The sequence below is a fragment of the Vanessa cardui genome, chromosome 2 (genome assembly GCF_905220365.1).
Source record: "Vanessa cardui chromosome 2, ilVanCard2.1, whole genome shotgun sequence".
NCBI lineage: Eukaryota > Metazoa > Arthropoda > Insecta > Lepidoptera > Nymphalidae > Vanessa > Vanessa cardui.
Window position 1 is genome coordinate 2,474,896 of NC_061124.1, and position 20,635 is coordinate 2,495,530.

General features: G+C 34.7%; 1 protein-coding gene across 2 annotated transcripts in view; it reads left to right on the forward strand.

The window, feature by feature from the left end:
• Positions 1 to 19,472, forward strand: part of LOC124542255 (inactive histone-lysine N-methyltransferase 2E) — a 144,927-nt gene extending 125,455 nt beyond the window's left edge. For both annotated transcript variants that reach the window (XM_047120214.1, XM_047120223.1), the window contains 3 exons: positions 17,058 to 17,181; positions 17,258 to 17,315; positions 17,389 to 19,472. In XM_047120214.1, the coding sequence (XP_046976170.1) occupies positions 17,058 to 17,181; positions 17,258 to 17,315; positions 17,389 to 18,945 (1,739 nt within the window). In that variant the 3' untranslated portion in view covers positions 18,946 to 19,472. The remainder of the gene's footprint in view (positions 1 to 17,057; positions 17,182 to 17,257; positions 17,316 to 17,388) is intronic.
• Positions 19,473 to 20,635: the final 1,163 nt, after the last annotated feature.

Sequence of the window (20,635 nt, forward strand, 5' to 3'; positions counted from 1 at the left end):
ATCCTGTCTGTAACTCCCTTCACATATGGTAGAAATGCAGGTTGTCGCTCAACTGTGGGTGGCTTGATACGGCTTCTGCGATGCTGGCGAGGCACGGGCAGCTTGTTCTGGTGGAGTGCAAGCTTGACCTGACGTAGCTCGTCCTCTAGGTGTTCAGCATCGCAGAGATGGTGGGCTCTCTGAAACAAAGATTTGCCAACGGTAGCTAACTGGCTAGGGTGGTGGTGCGAGTCACCATTGAGGTATTTGTTGGTGTGTGTGGGTTTCCTATAAACACATAAACAATACATTAAGTCACACAGTTTCAAGAGTAATATTCCCTTACAAACTGCAGGAGTATACAAACTCGAATGTGAGTGTGGTTTATCTTACATAGGCCAAACAAAGAGAAGTATCGGTACCAGGGTCAAGGAACATATAGGAGATGTCAAAAATAGGCGTTCTTCTAAGTCTGCAGTCTGTGAACATGCTCTGGATAAACCTAACCATTTTATCCGATTTGATAAACCACAGATCCTCGCTAGAGAACACAGATTCATTCCTAGAATGATACGCGAGGCTATTGAAATTCAAAAACATCCGAACTTCAATAGAGAAGATGGTTGGAGACTTTCTAACACCTGGGATCCACTTATTAAAAATTTGAAATCCCAAATCCAACAGATTGCAAGACCTAAAGATACAGTTAGTGCCTTCTGCGTGCAACCGGAACGTTACTCAAGATATCAATTGAGAAATCGTTGGCGGTAGTTGTTAATAATATTTCCTTTGTTCTTCAAATAGACGAATGTCATCTTAGTCTACCCGTGACCACGAACACTGCAAAGTGCTCGAAACGTCGGGATGTTTTTAAAAATAATTAATATACGCGATTCATCCGTTATAATTAGTTTTATTTAAATTAAAACCATTGTATTCAACCTTAACTGTTTTACGTTTCATAACCTCTTTGCACAACGGTCAAAGACTTTCAAACAATTATACACTTTTAAATATATTATTATATGAGTCAGATGGCCCAGTGGTTAGAACGCCTGCATCTTAACCGATGATTACGGGTTCAAACCCAGAAAAGCACCGCTGATACATGTGCTAATTTCTCTTTATAATTCATCTCGTGCTCAGCGCTGAAGGAAAACATCGTGAGGAAACCTGCATGTGACAAATTTCATAGAAATTCTGCCACATGTGTATTCCACCAACCCGCATTGGAACAGTGTGGTGGAATATGTTCCAAAAACCTTCTCCTCAAAGGGAGAGGAGGCTTTTAGCCCAGCAGTGGGAATTTACAGGCTGTTGTTGTTGTTGAAATATATTGTACTAGCGGCATAAAGTGGACACAATTTGTACCCTTATTAGTTGTTTTTTTCCGACATGTTTAAAATTGTCGTTCTATTTCAACTTATTTACACAAAAACCTTAATAAAATATATACCTAAACCTCCCTTATGAAACCCACTGTCTATTAGTGAAATCCGCATGAAAATCCGTTCAGTAGTTTTGGAGTATCGCGAACATACAGACACAGCCTCGGTCGAGGGTTTTTTTTTAAAGTGGATAAACATATTAGATATTAGGGGTAATAGTACCTATTCTATTTTAAATAAATATATATTAAACATGAACTCTTAATAGTTCACAATAACTCAGCTAGAGTTATTAGCAAATCGCATAAAATTCGTAAATGTTTTTATATAAATAAATAATAATAAATATTGGACAACATCACATACATTACTCTGATCCCAATGTAAGTAGCTAAAGCACTTGTGTTATGGCAAATCAGAAGTAACGACGGTACCACAAACACCCAGACCCACGACAACATAGAAAACTAATAAATTTTCTACATCGACTCGGCCGGAAATCGAACCCAGAACCTCAGAGTGGCGTACCCATAAAAAATGGTGTACACATTACTCGACCACGGCGGTTGTCTTTGTTTTATAATATGTAGTGAAGAAAATGAAATTGTTTCGGTACAATATACCACAAATTATTCTTGATTTGGATAATTGAATTCCGCATTTCATACCAATCATATTAATGCTGTTTGAGTTTCCAGCTCCGCAAAATCAATTCATCCTTAGCAAGATTTCGCTTCTATGATATACAGCAAATATAATTTTATAGTATATATGAAAGGACGGGTAAATATTAGCTGTTAAGTGGTCACCATCGCCCGTAGATATCGGTTCTGTTCTTTATGAATCGTTAAAGGAAGGGTGAGCAGGCCCTAAGGTGCGTCAACGATCTTATGAGAATCGTGAGAAGCCAGTGGCTGCGTGTAGCATAAGATTGACCTCTTGGAAGTTCTTGGCACACGGCAGAGGATTTCTTCTGGCTGAAATGGCAATTCACTGATGATGATGATAAGATTTTCAACTTCAAAAAAGAGGAGGTTATCAATTCGTCTGTATTTTTTTTTTGTTACGTCATAACTTTTTACGAGGTGAACCGATTTTGATCATTTTTCTTTGTTTGAAAGCCAGTGCTTCCTATGTGGTCCCATTTTAATTTGAACCAGTTCTGATGATGGTATCCATGTGAAAACCATATAAGTCTTAAATTTACATTATGCATGTGCGTAATCAACGGATAAATAAATGACATGACACGGTTTCCAAATATAAAAATAACTATAACTACGTTATATAATCGTAAATCGACTTTTAAGTGGTCTAATACTTTTCATTTCATTTTACTTAGGAGATATTATTTAAGAAATATTCTGAATACGCAATTACTTTAATTACTTTTTAGTGCACATTCATTTATTTTAAAATAGTGTTTTATTTGAAGTTAGTTTTTCCTTTTGTTGATTTTTTTATGACTAATGCAACCAGCACCAGTATTATTTAGTATTGTTTATGTTGTACTAGTTATTATCACAACCGACTCCAATTTGATAACGCTTGCTATTAAATTATTAAGTTTAATAATGGTGATCTACGATCGAACAAGCCCGGATAGCAATTAGCTTCCAGTTGCTTCGTAGAACTAATTACAGGCGAGAAAAAACATCACTAAGAAGGATTTATGAATTTATTCGTCTCGATAATAATGTATGTGTAAACGGATTATTTATCAATAATAAGGAGTAAGATATGGCTCTCTTGTTTCAATATGATACAGGAAAGCCATATCTGAATAAAATATATACAAAATATATGTATACATACATATATATATATATATATATATTTATTATTAGGTAAGAACTCGTAAAATGACTCTTGTTAAGAAGAATGCATGGAAATTTTAGATGTAAGGAATTTAGAAGAAAATACGGATGAAAACGTAGTGGATGATAACAAACAACAACAGCAGCCTGTAAATTTCCCACTGCTGGGCTAAACCAGGCTTTAGCTCCCCTTGAAGAGAAGCTTTGTAACATATTCCACCACGCTATTGTGGAAATGTGGCAGAATTTCTATGAAATTAGACACATGCAGGTTTCCTCACGATGTTTTCCTTGACCCCCGAGCACGAGATGAATTAAAAACACAAATCAAGCACATGAATATTCAGCGGTGCTTGCCTGGGTTTGAACCCGCAATCATCGGTTAAGATGCGATTGATGATCACGCGTTCTAACCACTGGACCATCTTGGCACTCGGGTTACCTACTCAGATATGATATAGAAAACATTTTGCAGAACTGCTAGCAATTGATACGAACTAGCTTTTGTCACCTAATAGCGCAGTCGAGCAAATTGTAGCGTCAACTATTTTGTAGACCAAACGATTTCAAAGACTCTTACAGTTGTCTCGATTGATCGCACACGTGTAGCCGTAACTTTATAGAGGATTCCGCGTCAATGGTCGCTCCCTTTCAGCTTGGTTGCACACGTGTATTCAGACCTTTACAATTATGTATTTTCAATTTCTTTGCTGAAACTTTTTTTGATGCAGACAGATTCCATCGTGATTTGTAAATACTTTTTGTTTTACTTTTTAGAAAATAATAATTGAAGCTATCTTAATCTAATTATATAAATTAATGTCTCAAAAAGTTAATGTTTTAAGATGGCAATATATGATTTTGTTATCGTCCTGACCGAAGTAACCAAAACTTTTTTATTGTATAAACCTGGGATTTGAACCTAGAGCCTAGTGATCTGCGGCCTTATGTCTAGCCATAAGATCTACGAGGCAGGGAGAATATACCTTATGAGCCTCAACTAGCTTTTAGTATTACTCCCAAGAAACCCTCTCGGGGTAAAACTGACTCCGATGACGTGATGACGGAAAACGTTATGACGTTATGTATGCCGTCATATCACTTCTCCGCGGTCGCTCTTAACTTTTGTGTGAAGCGCATATACTATATTATACATACATTTCAAAATATACACTCATTATAGTAAAAAACTTTCATTTATTTTACGTCTCTAATTTTAAATTCTTCCAATACCCGTCGATTGCGATGTTTCCAAATTTTAGAGTTAATTCCAATTAAATTATCACTAGCAAAAAGTTTGAAAGTTGGAACCAGTAACATTCCAGTATCTGGAAATGAAGTTGGAATCGTGAGAGTCTCAAGAAAACCTCAAGAATCCTTGTCACCTTGACCGTAATCAATTATGGTATCATTTTCCTGTTTATTAGTTAATTAGATTATGAAAAGCTTTACGATAATGCTCTCGTATGGAAAACTGATATGCCTATTAAGGTTTTTAATAAGCTGATGATACAACAAGGAATGTATCTGATGTGTACTGTGCCAACACTTAAGTGTTCTTATTAAGGACAGGATTTGAAGACCAAACTCGGACATCAGTGTATAATATCTTAGATTTTGAACTATATTATCATATTTTACATTTTGTTTCGCGTCTGAATCTCACTACCTATAAACCAAAATGGCGGCTAATCTGTGGCTGTATTATGAAAGGGCAATATAGAAATAAATAAAGTAATAAAGGTGATGTAGGTATTATAATACTAATATATTACAAAAGCGAAAGTAACTGTATATATGCTTAGATGAGGCTTAAGGCTCCAGTTGAGCTATGATGACGTAGCGAATAAGGTTTGTGACGTCATCGTAGCTCAGCTCGAGCCTTAATCCTTATCGAAGCGTATACGATACAAGATTTATGGGAAAATGCAGCACTATATGCTTTAAGATAAATCTATGAAAATCAAAAGTTAAGATATTATAACGTGACCAAAATTAAATGGTACCATTAGACTACTATTAATCTTTGTATCATAATTACTTCCTATTTGATGTTGTTTAACAAATAAAATAGTTTGGAATAATAAATACAATTTAAAAAGTACGACCATAAACTGGCAAGTAGGCCGAGAAAAGGGGAGATTCTGTAAACTTTATCCCATTGGATAAATGGTACTAAATTTTAACTTAAGATGTCGTTCCCAAACCCTTACCAATCTTATTTAAAACATCGTTTCCTCAAAATGTTGCCGATTTAGGAGTTCGATTTTTTGGAACAAATTTCGTCAACGCGGGTTACAGAAAATTGAACCACAGGCAATCTTTGTCTGTTTATTGTCTTTCTCTTTGCATTCTATATTTTATATATAATCTATTTTTATTGGTGTTTTAATTCACATGAGTATTTCATTCATCATCATAACAATTTTTTTCTCTCGTATAATTATTTTCAAACCTTGTGAATTGATTTCATTGTGTATGTTAATTTTTTCAAACGGCTTTCCAAAATCTCTTTTTTTTAATTAAAAAGAAACAAGCTTAAGATATGATCTTTATGAAAAATATACATAGATTGACTGTAAATTCTAAAATCTTCTCCAGAGTTACTATAAACTATGTTGTAGGATTTTGATGCGGTTTTTTTTTTTAATAGATAGAGTGATTCATTTGTATACATGCACAATATACTAGAAAAATACTGATCATTTTAGAAGACGGGACGGGTCAATTCATAGTCACTAGTAAATTCATAAATTAGTAAATTTTTAATGTCATTATTGCTTTATGATATTTCAAATTAATTAAACGTGTACTGAAATTGATGAAAACTTTCTGACGTCATTTTGATAAGAGAAATAGATGAAATTGATTTCACATTTCAATGTTAGGTTCATTTCAATCTTGACTAAATTACAAATTAACCTGTCATAAAACGTTAACTGATAATATGATGGAATTTCTGAGAGAACAATTGCGTAAAATGAAAAATTGCTTGAATTCCACGAACAACGACGAATGTAATTATTAATAATTCAGTTGTTTTTAAAATGAGTGGACTTTTATTGTTTTGAAACAAACGCATAAGTCAAATTCCTAATTGACTTTAAATATCGGAGAAAAAGGAAAAAAATCAGAGAAAATATACATATGTATATTTTATATATCATAGTTCAAACTTTCGACTAAAATGGACAGCAAGCCTTATGAAATCGAATATGATTTATGGTAATAACTTGTGTGATGTCTTAGATTTAAGGGATTTTTAAGTACTAAATACCTACCGTGCTAGCTTCACACGGTTTAAATAAAGGTCTATATAAAACTTGTAGATTAAAGAACAAACATAAATACGACCTTTTCTTTCTTTTTTCCGCTTGGAAATTCTGACTTTCCTCTATAATATTCATGAATTATAAATATAAATCTTTGTTAAATCTATCTACTAATGAAAACCGCATTAAAATCTATCGCGTGGTTTAAATGATTTGAGCAGACCGGACAGAACGGCGGGAAGCGAATTTGTTTTAGCTATGTAAAGTAAAGTAATAAAGTGTCAAGCCTGTAAAGGCCTCCCCTCCCATTAAGAAGAGGGTTTGGAACATATTCCATCACGCTGTTCCAATGCGGGTTGATGGAATGCACATGTGGCAGAATTTCGATGAAATTAGACATATGCAAGTTTCCTCACGATGTTTTCATTCACCGCCGAGCACGAGATGAATTATAAACACAAATTAAGCAAATATATATAAAGTGGTGCTTGCCTGGATTTGAACCCGAAATCATCGGTTAAGAAGCACGCGTTCAAACCACTGGGCCATCTTAGCTCTCATATATGAATATATTCAATAATAATTCTCTCCTTTCCGACAAATATCAAAATATTGGTCACATGAATACATGTTAGTATGGCGTAGGCTAAGGTTATAGGTTATAACCGCGAAAAGACCGTAAACATTCCTATAAGATACCATCGGAAATATTAACGACCTCGTAAACTATCTATTCGCGTTATAGATAAATAAAATTGATAAGGTATGTATCTAAATGGCTCAAACTAAGCAAAATATGTGAAAAAAGTACAATATTAGAAAAGTACGAACATCTATGTCGAAATTAATTTAAACATCCTATTGGAAAGAAGTTGCTTTAGTTTTATATAATATCTATTAAATAACATATACAATTAATTAATTCACCACGTTTAATAATAATAGAATGACAAGAAATAAAAATGTTATTAAATATACCGTATTATAATAACCGAAAGTAATATAACTAACTTTTTTTTCGTATTTGACCAATGTTGCCAGTTCAATTTTCGCTATGCCACATAAAAACCTTTTTCTAAAACCTAACTTACGATTATTCCAGCGTAACATAATAATAAAACAGTGTAAAGATTTTGTGCAAAGCTATTTTCAACCGACTTCAAAAAGGAGGAGGTTATCAATTCGTCTGTACTTTTTTTACGTTTGTTACCTCATTACTTCTCACTGGGTGAACCGATTTTGAATTTTTTTGTATTTGGAAGGTAGTGCTTCCCGTGTGATCCCATTTTAATTTAGTCCAGTTCTGATGCTAGCCATATGAAAACGATAAAAGTCTAAATTTGCATTATTTATGTGCATGATAAAAAGGTGAAGTTTTTTTACTGGGGTCGATTACAGCTCTTTCGAGAGTGGTAGGTACCTCGTAGTTTATACCGCATGCATTAAAGCCGTATTTTCTTTTGAAATTGTCCTCGAAGTAGTTTCTGACTCATGTAAACGCTTAATCTATCCATATTAAGAAAAATTTGTTAGTCTACGTCAGCTTCACTTAAAATAAAAAAATAAAAAATTCTAACAAAAACAAAAACCGACTTCATATAAACAAATAAATATGCACTAAAAAGTAATAAAAATAATTAATTATTCAACATAATTTTTAGAGTCCTCCTAAGTAAAATGAGATAAAAAATATTAGACTACTTAAAATTCGATTTACGATTATATAATGTAGTTATAACTATTGCTGAATTTGGATTCGGTGTCAACCAAGAAAACCGTACAGTATGTTAAATCAAAAAACAATACGAGAATACTTTAAGAAATATGTATTTTACAAATTACCTTTTAAAGGATAATATAGTGGGGCTCAATCAAGGGGCTCGTATCGCTTCTGTCTTTTGGTTGTTGAGACGCGTCCCCGTGGCTGATATCAGCTTGAAATATAACAATAACAATAACTACGTTAAATTTTTATTTATAGTTTAACATTACTTTGACTTACTTTCTACAAATAGTTTAAAATTATATACCTTATAATAGAGCATTATTCCACAAAAATACTTATAAATTAACTACCAACGTTTCGGTAACACACTCAGATGTTAATGCAATTCATTGGTGTATTCATTTTGAAAATCATAGATTATTCTAGAGCTTGACCAATGATATCGCATTAATTAAATGTCAAAGTTGTCTTAACCGCTTTTATGGTATACAGAAACGAGATAAAATATACCCTACTATGGTTTGTGGTTCTCATATAACTTGGCAATTACGTCACTTGATAGCTCTAAGCCAAAACTGGCCCATTTTCCCGTCTAACAGTAGAAACTTTTTGTAACTAGCCTCGGCTTAAAGGGTAACTGGGGAATTGTTAAAACTATTCCTATCTAAAATTACGTAAACCAAGCTGAAACACATGTCATGTTTAAACAAAATATATCTGGGACTCTTTATGATACATAGTTATCTTTTTCATAGTAGTGACAGCCTGTAAATTTATCACTGTTGGGATAAGGCGTCCTCCATGCAGCTCTAATATAGATTGATAAACATGTTGCAAAATTTCGTTGAAATAATAATCTTGCAGGTTTCCTCACGATGTTTTTCTTCACCGCCGAGCAAGACATGAATTATTAACACAAATAAGGCACATGAAAAATCAGTGGTGCTGGCCCACAGTCATTGGTTAAGCACGCTCCTAACTCTTCTTAAAAGATAGTGAAGTGAAGATGCTCTTTTTTCATAATAGCACGTAATAGTGTCCAAATTTTCCCGTAGTAGGCAGCTGTCTCTCGTGTTAAGAAGTTTTCAAGGTTATTCCACCAAATATGCTCCATTGTTGCTTGATATAACCATCAAAATTAGTCCGTCACATGCAGGTTTCCATTAGTTCGAGCATGAGAAGACTCCTGAATAAATTACTTCTAATTGAAAAACTATATATACATAAGGCATTTGATGATGATGGTTACAACTCGTGCATCTTAACCAATGATTGCTGGTTCAAATCCAGTCAAGCACCACTATATATATGTGCTTAATTTGTGTTTATAATTCATCTCGAGCTCGGCGGTGAAGGAAAACATCGTGAGGAAATGTGTCTATTTTCATCGAAATTCTGCCACATGTGCATTCCACCAACCCGCATTGGAACAACGTGTTGGAATATGTTCCAAATCCTGTCCTTAATGGCCTTACTTTACTTTACTTTATTTATTATAGCTATCAAAATAAGAAATCAAAAAATCAAAATCGAAATATACCATATATACTTTTAAATCGTCATTTAACAAGTATATTAAGTGAAGGTATCATTATCGATTCGATTTTTTATTTCGTATGAACTGTTTTAATAATTAAGTTTCAAATTTAGCACACAATATAATTGGGATCCGTGCCGACGAACTTTGCCTCATAACAAAGCTAATTTTGCAAACAATCGTAACCGCGTGACCATACCATAGTTTATGGCTCGACGCCATCTTGCTATTGGTATATACAATAAATTAAAAATGTACCATTTATTATGCCAGTTCAAAATTTTATAAACAAATGGGAGTAGGACTGGCGCACGAAGGGTTCAAAATTGTCTCTCTCTCCAGTGTCTAACTATCACGGTTCATGAGATACAGTTTGGTGACGGACGGACAGGGGAAGAACAGTGGAGTCTCAGTAATAGGGTCTATTGTACCCTTTAGTGCGGAACTCTAAAAATGAAAAAACTTCAGTACTATTAATTTCTTCATTGGTTTTATAAGAAAATCTAATAAGTTTAAGCGCGGATTTGAAATTTATATGGAAAGCGTTGTCGAAAAAATAAAAATAACAGTCTGGAATGATCCTGCATTGCTGTTCTATATTATGTATCAAAATGTTGACAATTGGCTTATGGTAATTTTATACTCATATTCGTTTAAAATTTTATTTATAACTAGTTATTGCTTGTAACTTTGCTCGCGTTTTAGGGGTTGATCCTCAGGTATTTTATATACAATAATAAAGTAGTCTATATCCTGCCCTGGGTTTCAAACTTACTTCATACCGATTTTCATCGAGTCAACGTCACTTTTCATAATCATTTACACACATTTCAGTCATTTCTAAAAAAAAGTATTATAAACTCTATGGAAGTCTCATTTACTTGGTGGTAGGGCTTTGTGCAAGCCCGTCTGGGTAGGTACCACCCACTCTTTAGTTATTCTACCGCCAAATAACAGTACTCAGTATTGTTGTGTTCCGGTTTGAAGGGTGAGTGAGCCAGTGTAACTGCAGGCACAAGGGATATAACAACTTAGTTTCCAAGGTTGATGGCACATTGACGATGTAAGGAATAGTTAATATTTCTTACAGCGTCATTGTCTATGGGTGATGGTGACCACTTACCATCAGGTGGCCCATCTGCTCGTCCACCAACCTATACCATAAAAAAAAAATTCCTGTAATTTAAAAAAAAATGTATAAATAATTTATTCGGTAGTATTTAAATGTTGCTACATTGTTTTCTCGCACATCTCTCAACATCACAGAGCATCGGTCCGTAAACAATGACCATTGCGTGTAGTTTATAGGTAGGCTGGATTGATTGCCATCTGGACAATGTTACCATAGAGTACAAAATCGTTAGAATGGGTAAAGAATAAAATTTAACAATCATTTTAAATATACGCCTATATGGTAAGACAAAATATTGAATTGACAAAATATGGGACTGTGTTAATAATAATTTGCAGTCGGCTTAAATTTTTGTGGTATTTTTTTTAATTCAGAAATTATCAATATAAAATAATTGTTGAAATGAAATCAGTACGAATAAGTATAGTAATTCTCCATACTTAGGTAACGATATTATCTTCAAAATTTTTTGATGGTAAGTGGTAACTATTACCTGTAAAAATTGTACTAATTTTTACAGGTAATAGTTACCATTATAATATATATTAACCATTTCCCTTATACTTATTCTACATAAATGTTTTTAAATACTGTGTTAAAAAATTAGAAGTATTTTATTCATCCTACAAAACAACGTAGATATATATGTATATAAACTGAGCTTACATATATGTTGTCTGTAAGCACCGATAAAGATAAATAACAATAAATAACAACACAACGATTATTTAGTATATAAGAATTAAAAAAAAAAAAAAAAAAAACATTTTCTTTTTATTTCTACAAGTTTTATGGTCTACAGTATCGTAAACCAACTGAAGTCGTGACTCATGATGTCTTGCAAAGGTTATAGAATTAAATCTAAGGGTCGTTGACACTTACAAAGTCATTTTATTAACTTTAACATTTCTTTTGTAAAATGCTGATATTATACATAAAGTATACATTTGAAACAAAATATTGACATTTTGTTGACTTTAAGTCAATATATATTCTTCAGTTCTAAGCGTTTTTTAAGTACACAAATAATAAACAATATTAAAGTATAATGTTATTAATAGAAGCAATATAAGATACTATTTTATTGCCATAGATAAATATTTACATTAACTATAAGCTGTACATCACATACACAATATTTTTTATTTAAATTTTATTTATTGTTGCTTCTTCTAGGATCTAGGATCTATCTAGGATCTTCATTACAATTTAAAAAAAAATTAGGGCCAGACCTTCACTAATGAACAGAATACCTCGACAAAGTCATCTTCATCACATTCAGTTGAATAGATTAAGAACGCATAGACTGTAAAAAAGGGAGAGAAATTAATTAGAGCGATAACGATAAGAATAATCTTTTCATTCATAACAATTTATTAACAAATTAAAAATAAAAAAAATACTTAAGTAAATTAAATAAAATTCGTGTGTGTCTCAAAATATAAGTGATAACTTAAAGAATCTAATTTGAACAATTAATATAATAAATAAATAAATATGAGGGAACATCACATACATTACTCTGATTCCAATTTAAGTAGTTAAAGCACTTGTGTTATGAAAAATCAAAAATAACGACGGCATCACAAACACCCCGACCCAAGACAACATAGAAAAGTAATGATAATCTATATCGACTCAGGCGGGAATCGAACCCAGGACCTCGGAGTGGCGTACCCATGAAAACCGGTGTACACACCACTCGACCACGGATGTCGTCGAATATTGAAATAACTTAACTTGGGAAAAGCTTATGTTATTATTACTTAGATTGTATGTAAATTAATATGATAACGTAGGGAAAGGTTATTTATTAATTAAAACTTTTTCTGACAACCAAACTCGCTGACGCTGTAACCCGTTACAAACGGTTTATCATACATAACAGTCAAACACACGCCATCAAAAATCATGTGTCATTATAACCAGGACGCTGAATACTTATCATTGGACAATTTGAACTTTGCCATTTTCTACATTTTAATAATTTGTACTTTGTTAAAGAAGGCATATTATTCAATACAAGATTCTACAGACGATAAAAAGCATGGAAATAATACTGGTTGACTTCCAGGCACGGTATATTTCATACATATATTATTTATGTATTGTAATATGTACTTGGTTATAGAGCTTTGTACAAGCCCGTCTGGGTAGGTACCACCCAATCATCAGTTATTCTACCGCCAAATAACAGTACTCAGTATTGTTGTGTTCCGGATTGAAGGGTGAGTGAGCCAGTGTAACTACAGGCACAAGAGACATAACATTGGTTCCCAAGATTGGTGGCGCATTGGCGATGAAAGGAATGGTTTATGTTTCTTACAGCGCCTTTGAATATGGGTGGTGGTGACCACTTACCATCAGGTGGGCCATGAGCTCGTCCGCCAACCAATAGCATAAAAAATTAACTAATATGACTGTTTTAATATTTAAAAAGAGTAACCACTGAGTTTTTGCCGGTCCTTCTCGGTACCATCTTCTTTCAGAACCGGTGGTAACTTCACCTAAGACAGTAGCTAAATGACGATTCATAAGTTTTTGTAAAAGCCTAGTTGAATAAAGTATATTTTAATATATTGATCGAGTTTAAATTTTGAGTTCACTACACTCCATCGTATGAGTGAGACTCCAGGCATAAATACTAATAGAAATTCCATTTAGTAAGCAATTAAAATACTTGTACATGACTTACGACACGGGGTTCGTTGACAAAGCGATGACGGAACTTTCTCGTTATAACTTCACCGGCACCTTAATGAGGAAACTCTTTGAACCTGTTTTTACATAGAATAAATACTCACTTAATAACTTAATCTTATATTTGATCTGCGTTGTATAGAAATCCAAGAAGGTTTTGCTTATTAATAAATAATAAATAAATATAAATATGAGACAAGATCACATACATTATTCTGATCCCAATGTAAGTAGCTGAAGCACTTGTGTTTTGGAAATCAGAAGTAACAACGGTACCACAAACACCCAGACCCAAGACAACATAGAAAACTACCTCAGAGTGGCGTACCCATGAAAACCGGTGTACACACCACTCGACCATGGAGGTCGATTATTAGAAGACCAGTATCCGCTGTTTCGCCCTCGAATCATTGCTGCTGTTAATTATGTGTTTCGGTTTGAAGGATGAGGTGCCAGTGTTACTACATAAGGTACACATCTTCGTTCCCAAAGTTGGTGGAACATTAACGATGTAAGGAATGGTGAATACTTCTTACAGCGCTTTCTATGTGTGGTGGTGACCATTCACCAGTGAAACATTTTGATTGAGCCAGTGTAACAACACAAGGGACATAATACCTTCGTTCCCAAAATTGATGGCATCTTAACGATGTAAGGAATAGCAAATACTTCTTACAGCGCCAATTTCTAAGGATGATGGTGACCATTTACCGATGAAGTATGGTCGTCCGCTTACCTTACCATAAAAAAACCTTTCTCAGCTTTACTTGAAAGTGTTGACACTCAGGGAACTGACACTATTTGAGCGTATTTTAATAAATGAAGATTATATCAACGAGAGCATATACAAATGAATGCTTCTCATAACTCATATGACATTCTAAATCACTCGTTCTATTGAAATGAATTATACAGTTCTGGCATTGCACACACTTGCATTAAAATGCCTCAGTACAGTGCAACCTCAATATAACAAATCGGATGGGAACAAGTAAATTTTCGTTATTAAAAAAACAATCAGGTAGGTAACAAGATATTTTACTTTCTTAATCAAAAATAAACGCAGTGAAATCCGTAAAAGGTACATATCTTGGTAAGAACTTTATATGAAGGTTATTTTTAAGTTGATAGTTGAAAATTCGTTATAAAGAGGATTTTCGCAAAAAATGTTCGTAATGTAAAGGTATATTTTACATTGACTCTTATGGACAACTCAAGGGGATTATGAAAAATTTGTTAAATCGAGGAAGTCGTTATATTGAGGTACGTTATACTAAGGTCTGACGAAGACGCGCCCTTCCGTGACGATTCTATATCGACATGCATTCGTATGAGTGAGTAACACTCGTACAGGACGACACAATTTAGATTTAACATCGACAAACTTCGTAAAACCGATCACATCCGAATTAAGTACGCTATCTCAAATTATCAATATTTATTTCTTATGTGAATATGATCTTTACACAAGTCAAGCGTACATTTGTCACGATACAAAAATAACCTGGAAAATTGTAAACTGTTTTTTTTTTTCTGTATGGAAAATATATTAGACATTAACGAATTTAAAAGATATGTTCGATGTCGTTCGACATTCAAAAAATATTTCTTTATTAGATATATCAAAATTAGTATAATGATATCATTATGAAATCCGTAATTATAAAATTGTCTATTATTAAAAATTCCTTTTTCATTCAACCTAACGCTAACATAAACTTACACTTAAACATGTTTACTTAGCAATCAATTTCGTATACAACACGTTAAACAAATATAGACAGTGGTCCGATGTTTCCGTACTGTAACCTGATTTGAATTCACGCCCAGCGATCAATAAGACTGATATAGTCAGCCGTATTCCAGAGTCGCATATTGACTACCAATTTCAGCAAACATAACGTTTAGGGCACTGATCGTGTAACTTAAAAACTTATATATTAATTACTAGTGGTCGCCTTCGCTTTGCTGGAGTTTTAGGATGTTGGTTGTCATGTGTTAGGCAAAAAAGTAGCCTATGTCCTGTCTTGGAGTTCAAGTTTGCTTCATACAAAAATGACGACCTCCGTGGTCGAGTGGTGTGTACTCCGGTTTTCAAGGGTACGCCACTCCGAGGTCCTGGGTTTGATTCCCGGCTGAGTCGATATAGATTATCATTTGTTTTCTATGTTGTCGTGGGTCTGGGTGTTTGTGGCACCGTCGTTACTTCTGATTTTCCATAACACAAGTGCTTTAGCTACTTACATTAGGATCAGAGTAATGATGTTGTCTCATTTATTATTATTATATAAAATTTCATCAGATTCAGAAGAATGAGCGACAGACAGACAGAATTACTTTCACATTTGTAATATTAATAAAGATTATATTATGACCATTTTCACCAACAACTACCTCTCTACATGTTATGATGATATTGGAATTTATATTTATAATATTAAAATAACCGCTTTTTAATAAACGCATGTGTATGTATAATGTATAATACACGGTACATATACAGAATAACATTTTGTACAGTTTTTATCTGTCTGTTTGCTTCGGCTGATCTCTGGAATAGTTGGACCAAGTTTGACAGTACTAAAACTGGTAGATAATTAATGTCATAAGGTAGTCATTTGGGCTACTTTTATTTTAAAAGTACCACGCGCACTAAAATTTTGTTGGTCGAACCCAGGACTTAAGCCTAGAACCTTGTAATCTTCAGTCCTCTAAGTTAAGAGACTAACAAGGCGATGTAACCAAAAATCCGTGGATCAAACAATAGACACAGAAGGCAAAACAGCGCTTTTTCCAGTTTATCTAATACAAAAATATAATTTCCACAAGCAAATACATAAACAAAAATGTCACAACATCAAATCCCCAGCGAAGTTTCGGTGTATACCCTTAAGACGGCTTTAAATATTTATTTCACTTGTAATACACTTTTTTCACAAATGTCAGCGACATGAATGCCGACTTGTAAAGTACAAACAAGACGTGCGCTTCCGTGAAGACAAATTGAGTAATTTTTCTTTCAGACTCGAGTGATAAACGTATCTACATTACGGATGTAGCTCGCCGATCATTTATTATTTAAACTAACAAAGTCTTTTAACATAAGGATTTATTGTGAAATAGTACGTTTTTATTTAGAACTTTGTCAATTGTTTTTGGCACTTGCCGATAACGATTTTTTTAGGTATCATTACGTAATTAACATTATTAGTGTGGCCAAAAAATCCTTTTAAATTAGATTTTATTTTGACCTTATTATGAATATGGACTTCATTTGAGGCTCGAATTCGACCGCCATTTATAGATAATTTCTTCCTTAGCTGATGGCCTTTTATTTACAACTAACTTCCTAGCCATGATTACGACTAAAATATATATGCAAATTCCAATACAGATTTAAATGATTAGGACAGATTTTAACAAATTTTAACAAATAATAAAAGTTTAAAAATGTGGCATTAAGATAGCAATCCAAAACTTTAAACATTCGTAAACAATTATTTCAGGCGCAGCAGACAAGGAAGCAGATGAAGAGGAAGGCAACGCAGGAACAGGGCACACGGATGAGACGGAGGATGACGCCGACCATGGAAAACATATTCTGCCTCTCTCTGGACACGCAACCACCGTGTAAGTTACATAACACAGAATATAATACAAGGAGTTTATATATATCTCGTAAAAATAATAATTACTTTTATTTTAGTGAGGTGTCGGCCAGTATGCAGGACTTCTTTAAAATGCTGGACGAAAAGATTGAAAAGGTAATTGGTCTATACATTTTAAAAGATAGTTTTTTATATGACACAGTTATCTAAATTAAATTATTTATTTTAGGGCAAAGACTATGATTCGTCGAGTGAGACGGAAGTACGTCTAGAAAGAGAAAGACGAAAAAAGTTAATTGATCAATGGCGCTCTGCATCACTGTCGACCCAATCATCACAATCCCAGCCCAGCCCTCCAACTCCAGCTAGACGACGCATGCCGAGGCCTATACCGCAACCACCAGAACGCCAAAACAGTCCTGGATCGGTCAGAAGATGCTACAGGCAACAGCACGTTCAAGAAGGAATGTCTCCACCTCCGAGAAGGGCTCATAGTGCTCAGTCTCACCACCCACCAGACTCACGACAAATTAATGGTGACAACTGGCATGATCCTACGAAGTCACCGGTAAAAAGGCCTCAAAGCGCTGGATCAACTTGGAAAAGTAATCCAAAAGTTGCACCTTACAATCAAAAGCCGAAAAAAAACGAAGTCAATGAAAACCAAAGAACAAACCAAAAAGACGCCGACGCGTCAACGAATGCTAGTCATGACATATCTCAAATAACATATAACCCTACATTCCAAACTCATAGTCCAGCCCATTCGGCTAAGTCTCAGCAACCGTACATAGCGCAAATTATAAGTTGTCCGATGTCCCAACAAGTTGCTCCTCCATCTCCGCCAAAGTTTATAGCCCCACCAGAAGAGTACCAAGACCCTCAAAACCATATGGCAGATAATAAATACAGTGGCAGTCAAAAACAGGCGCATAATCAATCACAAGTGAACCCTCAGTCTCAAATTTATTACATTCACGGTAATCCATCGACGAACGTTTCAAATCCACAAGATTTAGTGCAACAAAGACAGCAAACACACTTTCATCTGCAGCAATACGTGGCAATGAAACAAGCTCAACAACAAATGTTCACGTATCTACAACGAGGCCCTCACACCGTATTTCCCAACGTGGATTATGCTCAAATTCCAAATCCGAGAATTTATGAAGGCGAAGAATTCACGGGTCAATACGGGCATCCAGCTTTAAGGACACACAGTGCTCCAACACCCGTGGGAGTCGTCCGACCTATGCCAATCCCTCCTCCCTTCAGCCCATTGCCAGACGGATCGCATATGGTTCAAATGCCTATGTGGCCTCACATGCCACCAGTCGTTTCGACAATGGGCCCTTGGTTGCCAGGACAAGGACATGAAATGCAATACTACCCTCAATCTCAATTCATGCCAATGTACAGAGCGACTTCAGCTGGTTCCGCCGGTACATTAACTAGGTACCATAAAAAGGAAACAAGTGATGGTGAAGTCAAGAATGTGTGCCAAAGTATAAACATAGTGAGGCAGAAACAGATCGGTCAGATCGTGTCAGTGCCCGGTCAGGAACTAACTGTGTGCAACAGTACGAGCGACAGCCCAAGTCCTGCGTCAGTGAGCACAGACAGCGGAGTATCTCCTGGGAACAGTGCTCCTAATTCTAAAGCATCTGTTTTCAGCCAACCCCCCGTACCTTCGGAGTCCTTCACCGCTGTAGATAGCAAAGCTAAGAAAATGAAAACTGCACCATTTTCGCGACCTCTGAAAAATTCTAAAAGTCTAGATTCTTAGTGCAACTTTGTAATTATGTAGATTTTCTAAGTGTACGTAGATTCTAGTCGGAGTATGTAAATTATAGTGAAATTAGTTTCGTATGCTTATCATTGTATAGTTGGGGCATTTTTGATTCGATCAATGTTAAAATCGATGTCGAGTTATGACTGTAAGTTTCACGTCACTGTCATTTCTTATGTTTTAGATTCGCTCTGTGATTTTAATTTGAGTTCATTTGAATTCGATATTTCGATTTCGATTCGTAATATGTCGAAACTGAGTAAATTAACTTTGTGCCTTGCAGTCATTGATTTAAAGTTCATTGTCGTATGTACCGCGTGACTGTTGTAAACACTAATCTCTACAATGGCTGCGTCACTTGGTTTAAGAGACGGGTAATTTTTATCGTATTATATTAATTTATTAACAAAATTTAAAATAAATTATTCTAAATGTATGTTTAGATAAAGACATGTAAATGGTACCTCCATGTACCGAACGATGCATTTTGAATTATCCATTAATTATAATAATTAAGAAAGATACGTGTGATGTTTTATTTCATTTTTATATTAAAAGAAAAGTAATATATACAGTAAATATAAAACAAAAATTATTTTACAAAGTAAATGCATTATCAGAAAACTATCCCAAAAAACAAAAAAAAGCCTTTCATTTCCGCGCCTAACTACACAGATTTGGTACTAGAACATTACATTTAAAATAATCGCCTTTAAATTTCCCACTGCTGGGCTAAGGCCTCCTCTCCCTTTGAGGAGAAGGTTTGCATATTCCACTATGCTGTTCCAATGTGGCTTCGTGGATACACATTTGACAGAATTTCGTTGAAATTAGTGAAATTCAGGTTTCCTCATGATGTTTTCCTTTACCGCCGAGCACGAGATAAATTATAAGCACATGAAAATTCTTTTGAACCCGCAATCACTGGTAAGATGCACGCATTCTAACCACTGTACCATCTCGGTTCTTGGTACTGGAATGATTCTAAAATTTTGAATATGTGCAGTCCTTGCTAGTACTATTTTAAGTAAAAAAAAAACTATTATATTATATGGCAGCTATCATATCATCCATCGTCAGATTAATTACATCTACAAGCTAAGACCGTTTCTCCAATTTTAAGGATGAATAAGCTTGAGCAATTACCCTAGAGACATCGAAGATTCCTGGTTTGGTAAGCATTAATGATGTAAGAATGGTTTGTATTTCTCACTGTTAAAACTGGTCTCGCAAATGTAAAATAAGCCGCAGGTTAATAAAACCTTCTTCTATGTTCAATAATAACAATAACTTTAAAAAAAAATAACAACAAGAATAAAGCTTATCATCATCATCTTCATCATCATCAGCCTATTTTTGTCCACTGCTGGACATAGGCCTCTCCCAGTGCACGCCACTGTGGTCTTTCTCCGGCTACTCGCATCCAGCTCCTGCCTGCTGTCTTGCGTATATCGTCACTCCACCGTGCCTGAGGACGTCCTATACTACGTTTGCCGAGACGCGGTCTCCACTCTAGAACACGTTTTCCCCAACGGTTGTCGGTTCTACGACAAATATGACCAGCCCACTGCCACTTCAGCTTACTAATCCGGTGGGCTATGTCAATGACTTTGGTTCTTTGACGGATCACCTCATTTCTGATGCGATCCCTCAAAGAAACGCCGAGCATAGCCCTTTCCATAGCACG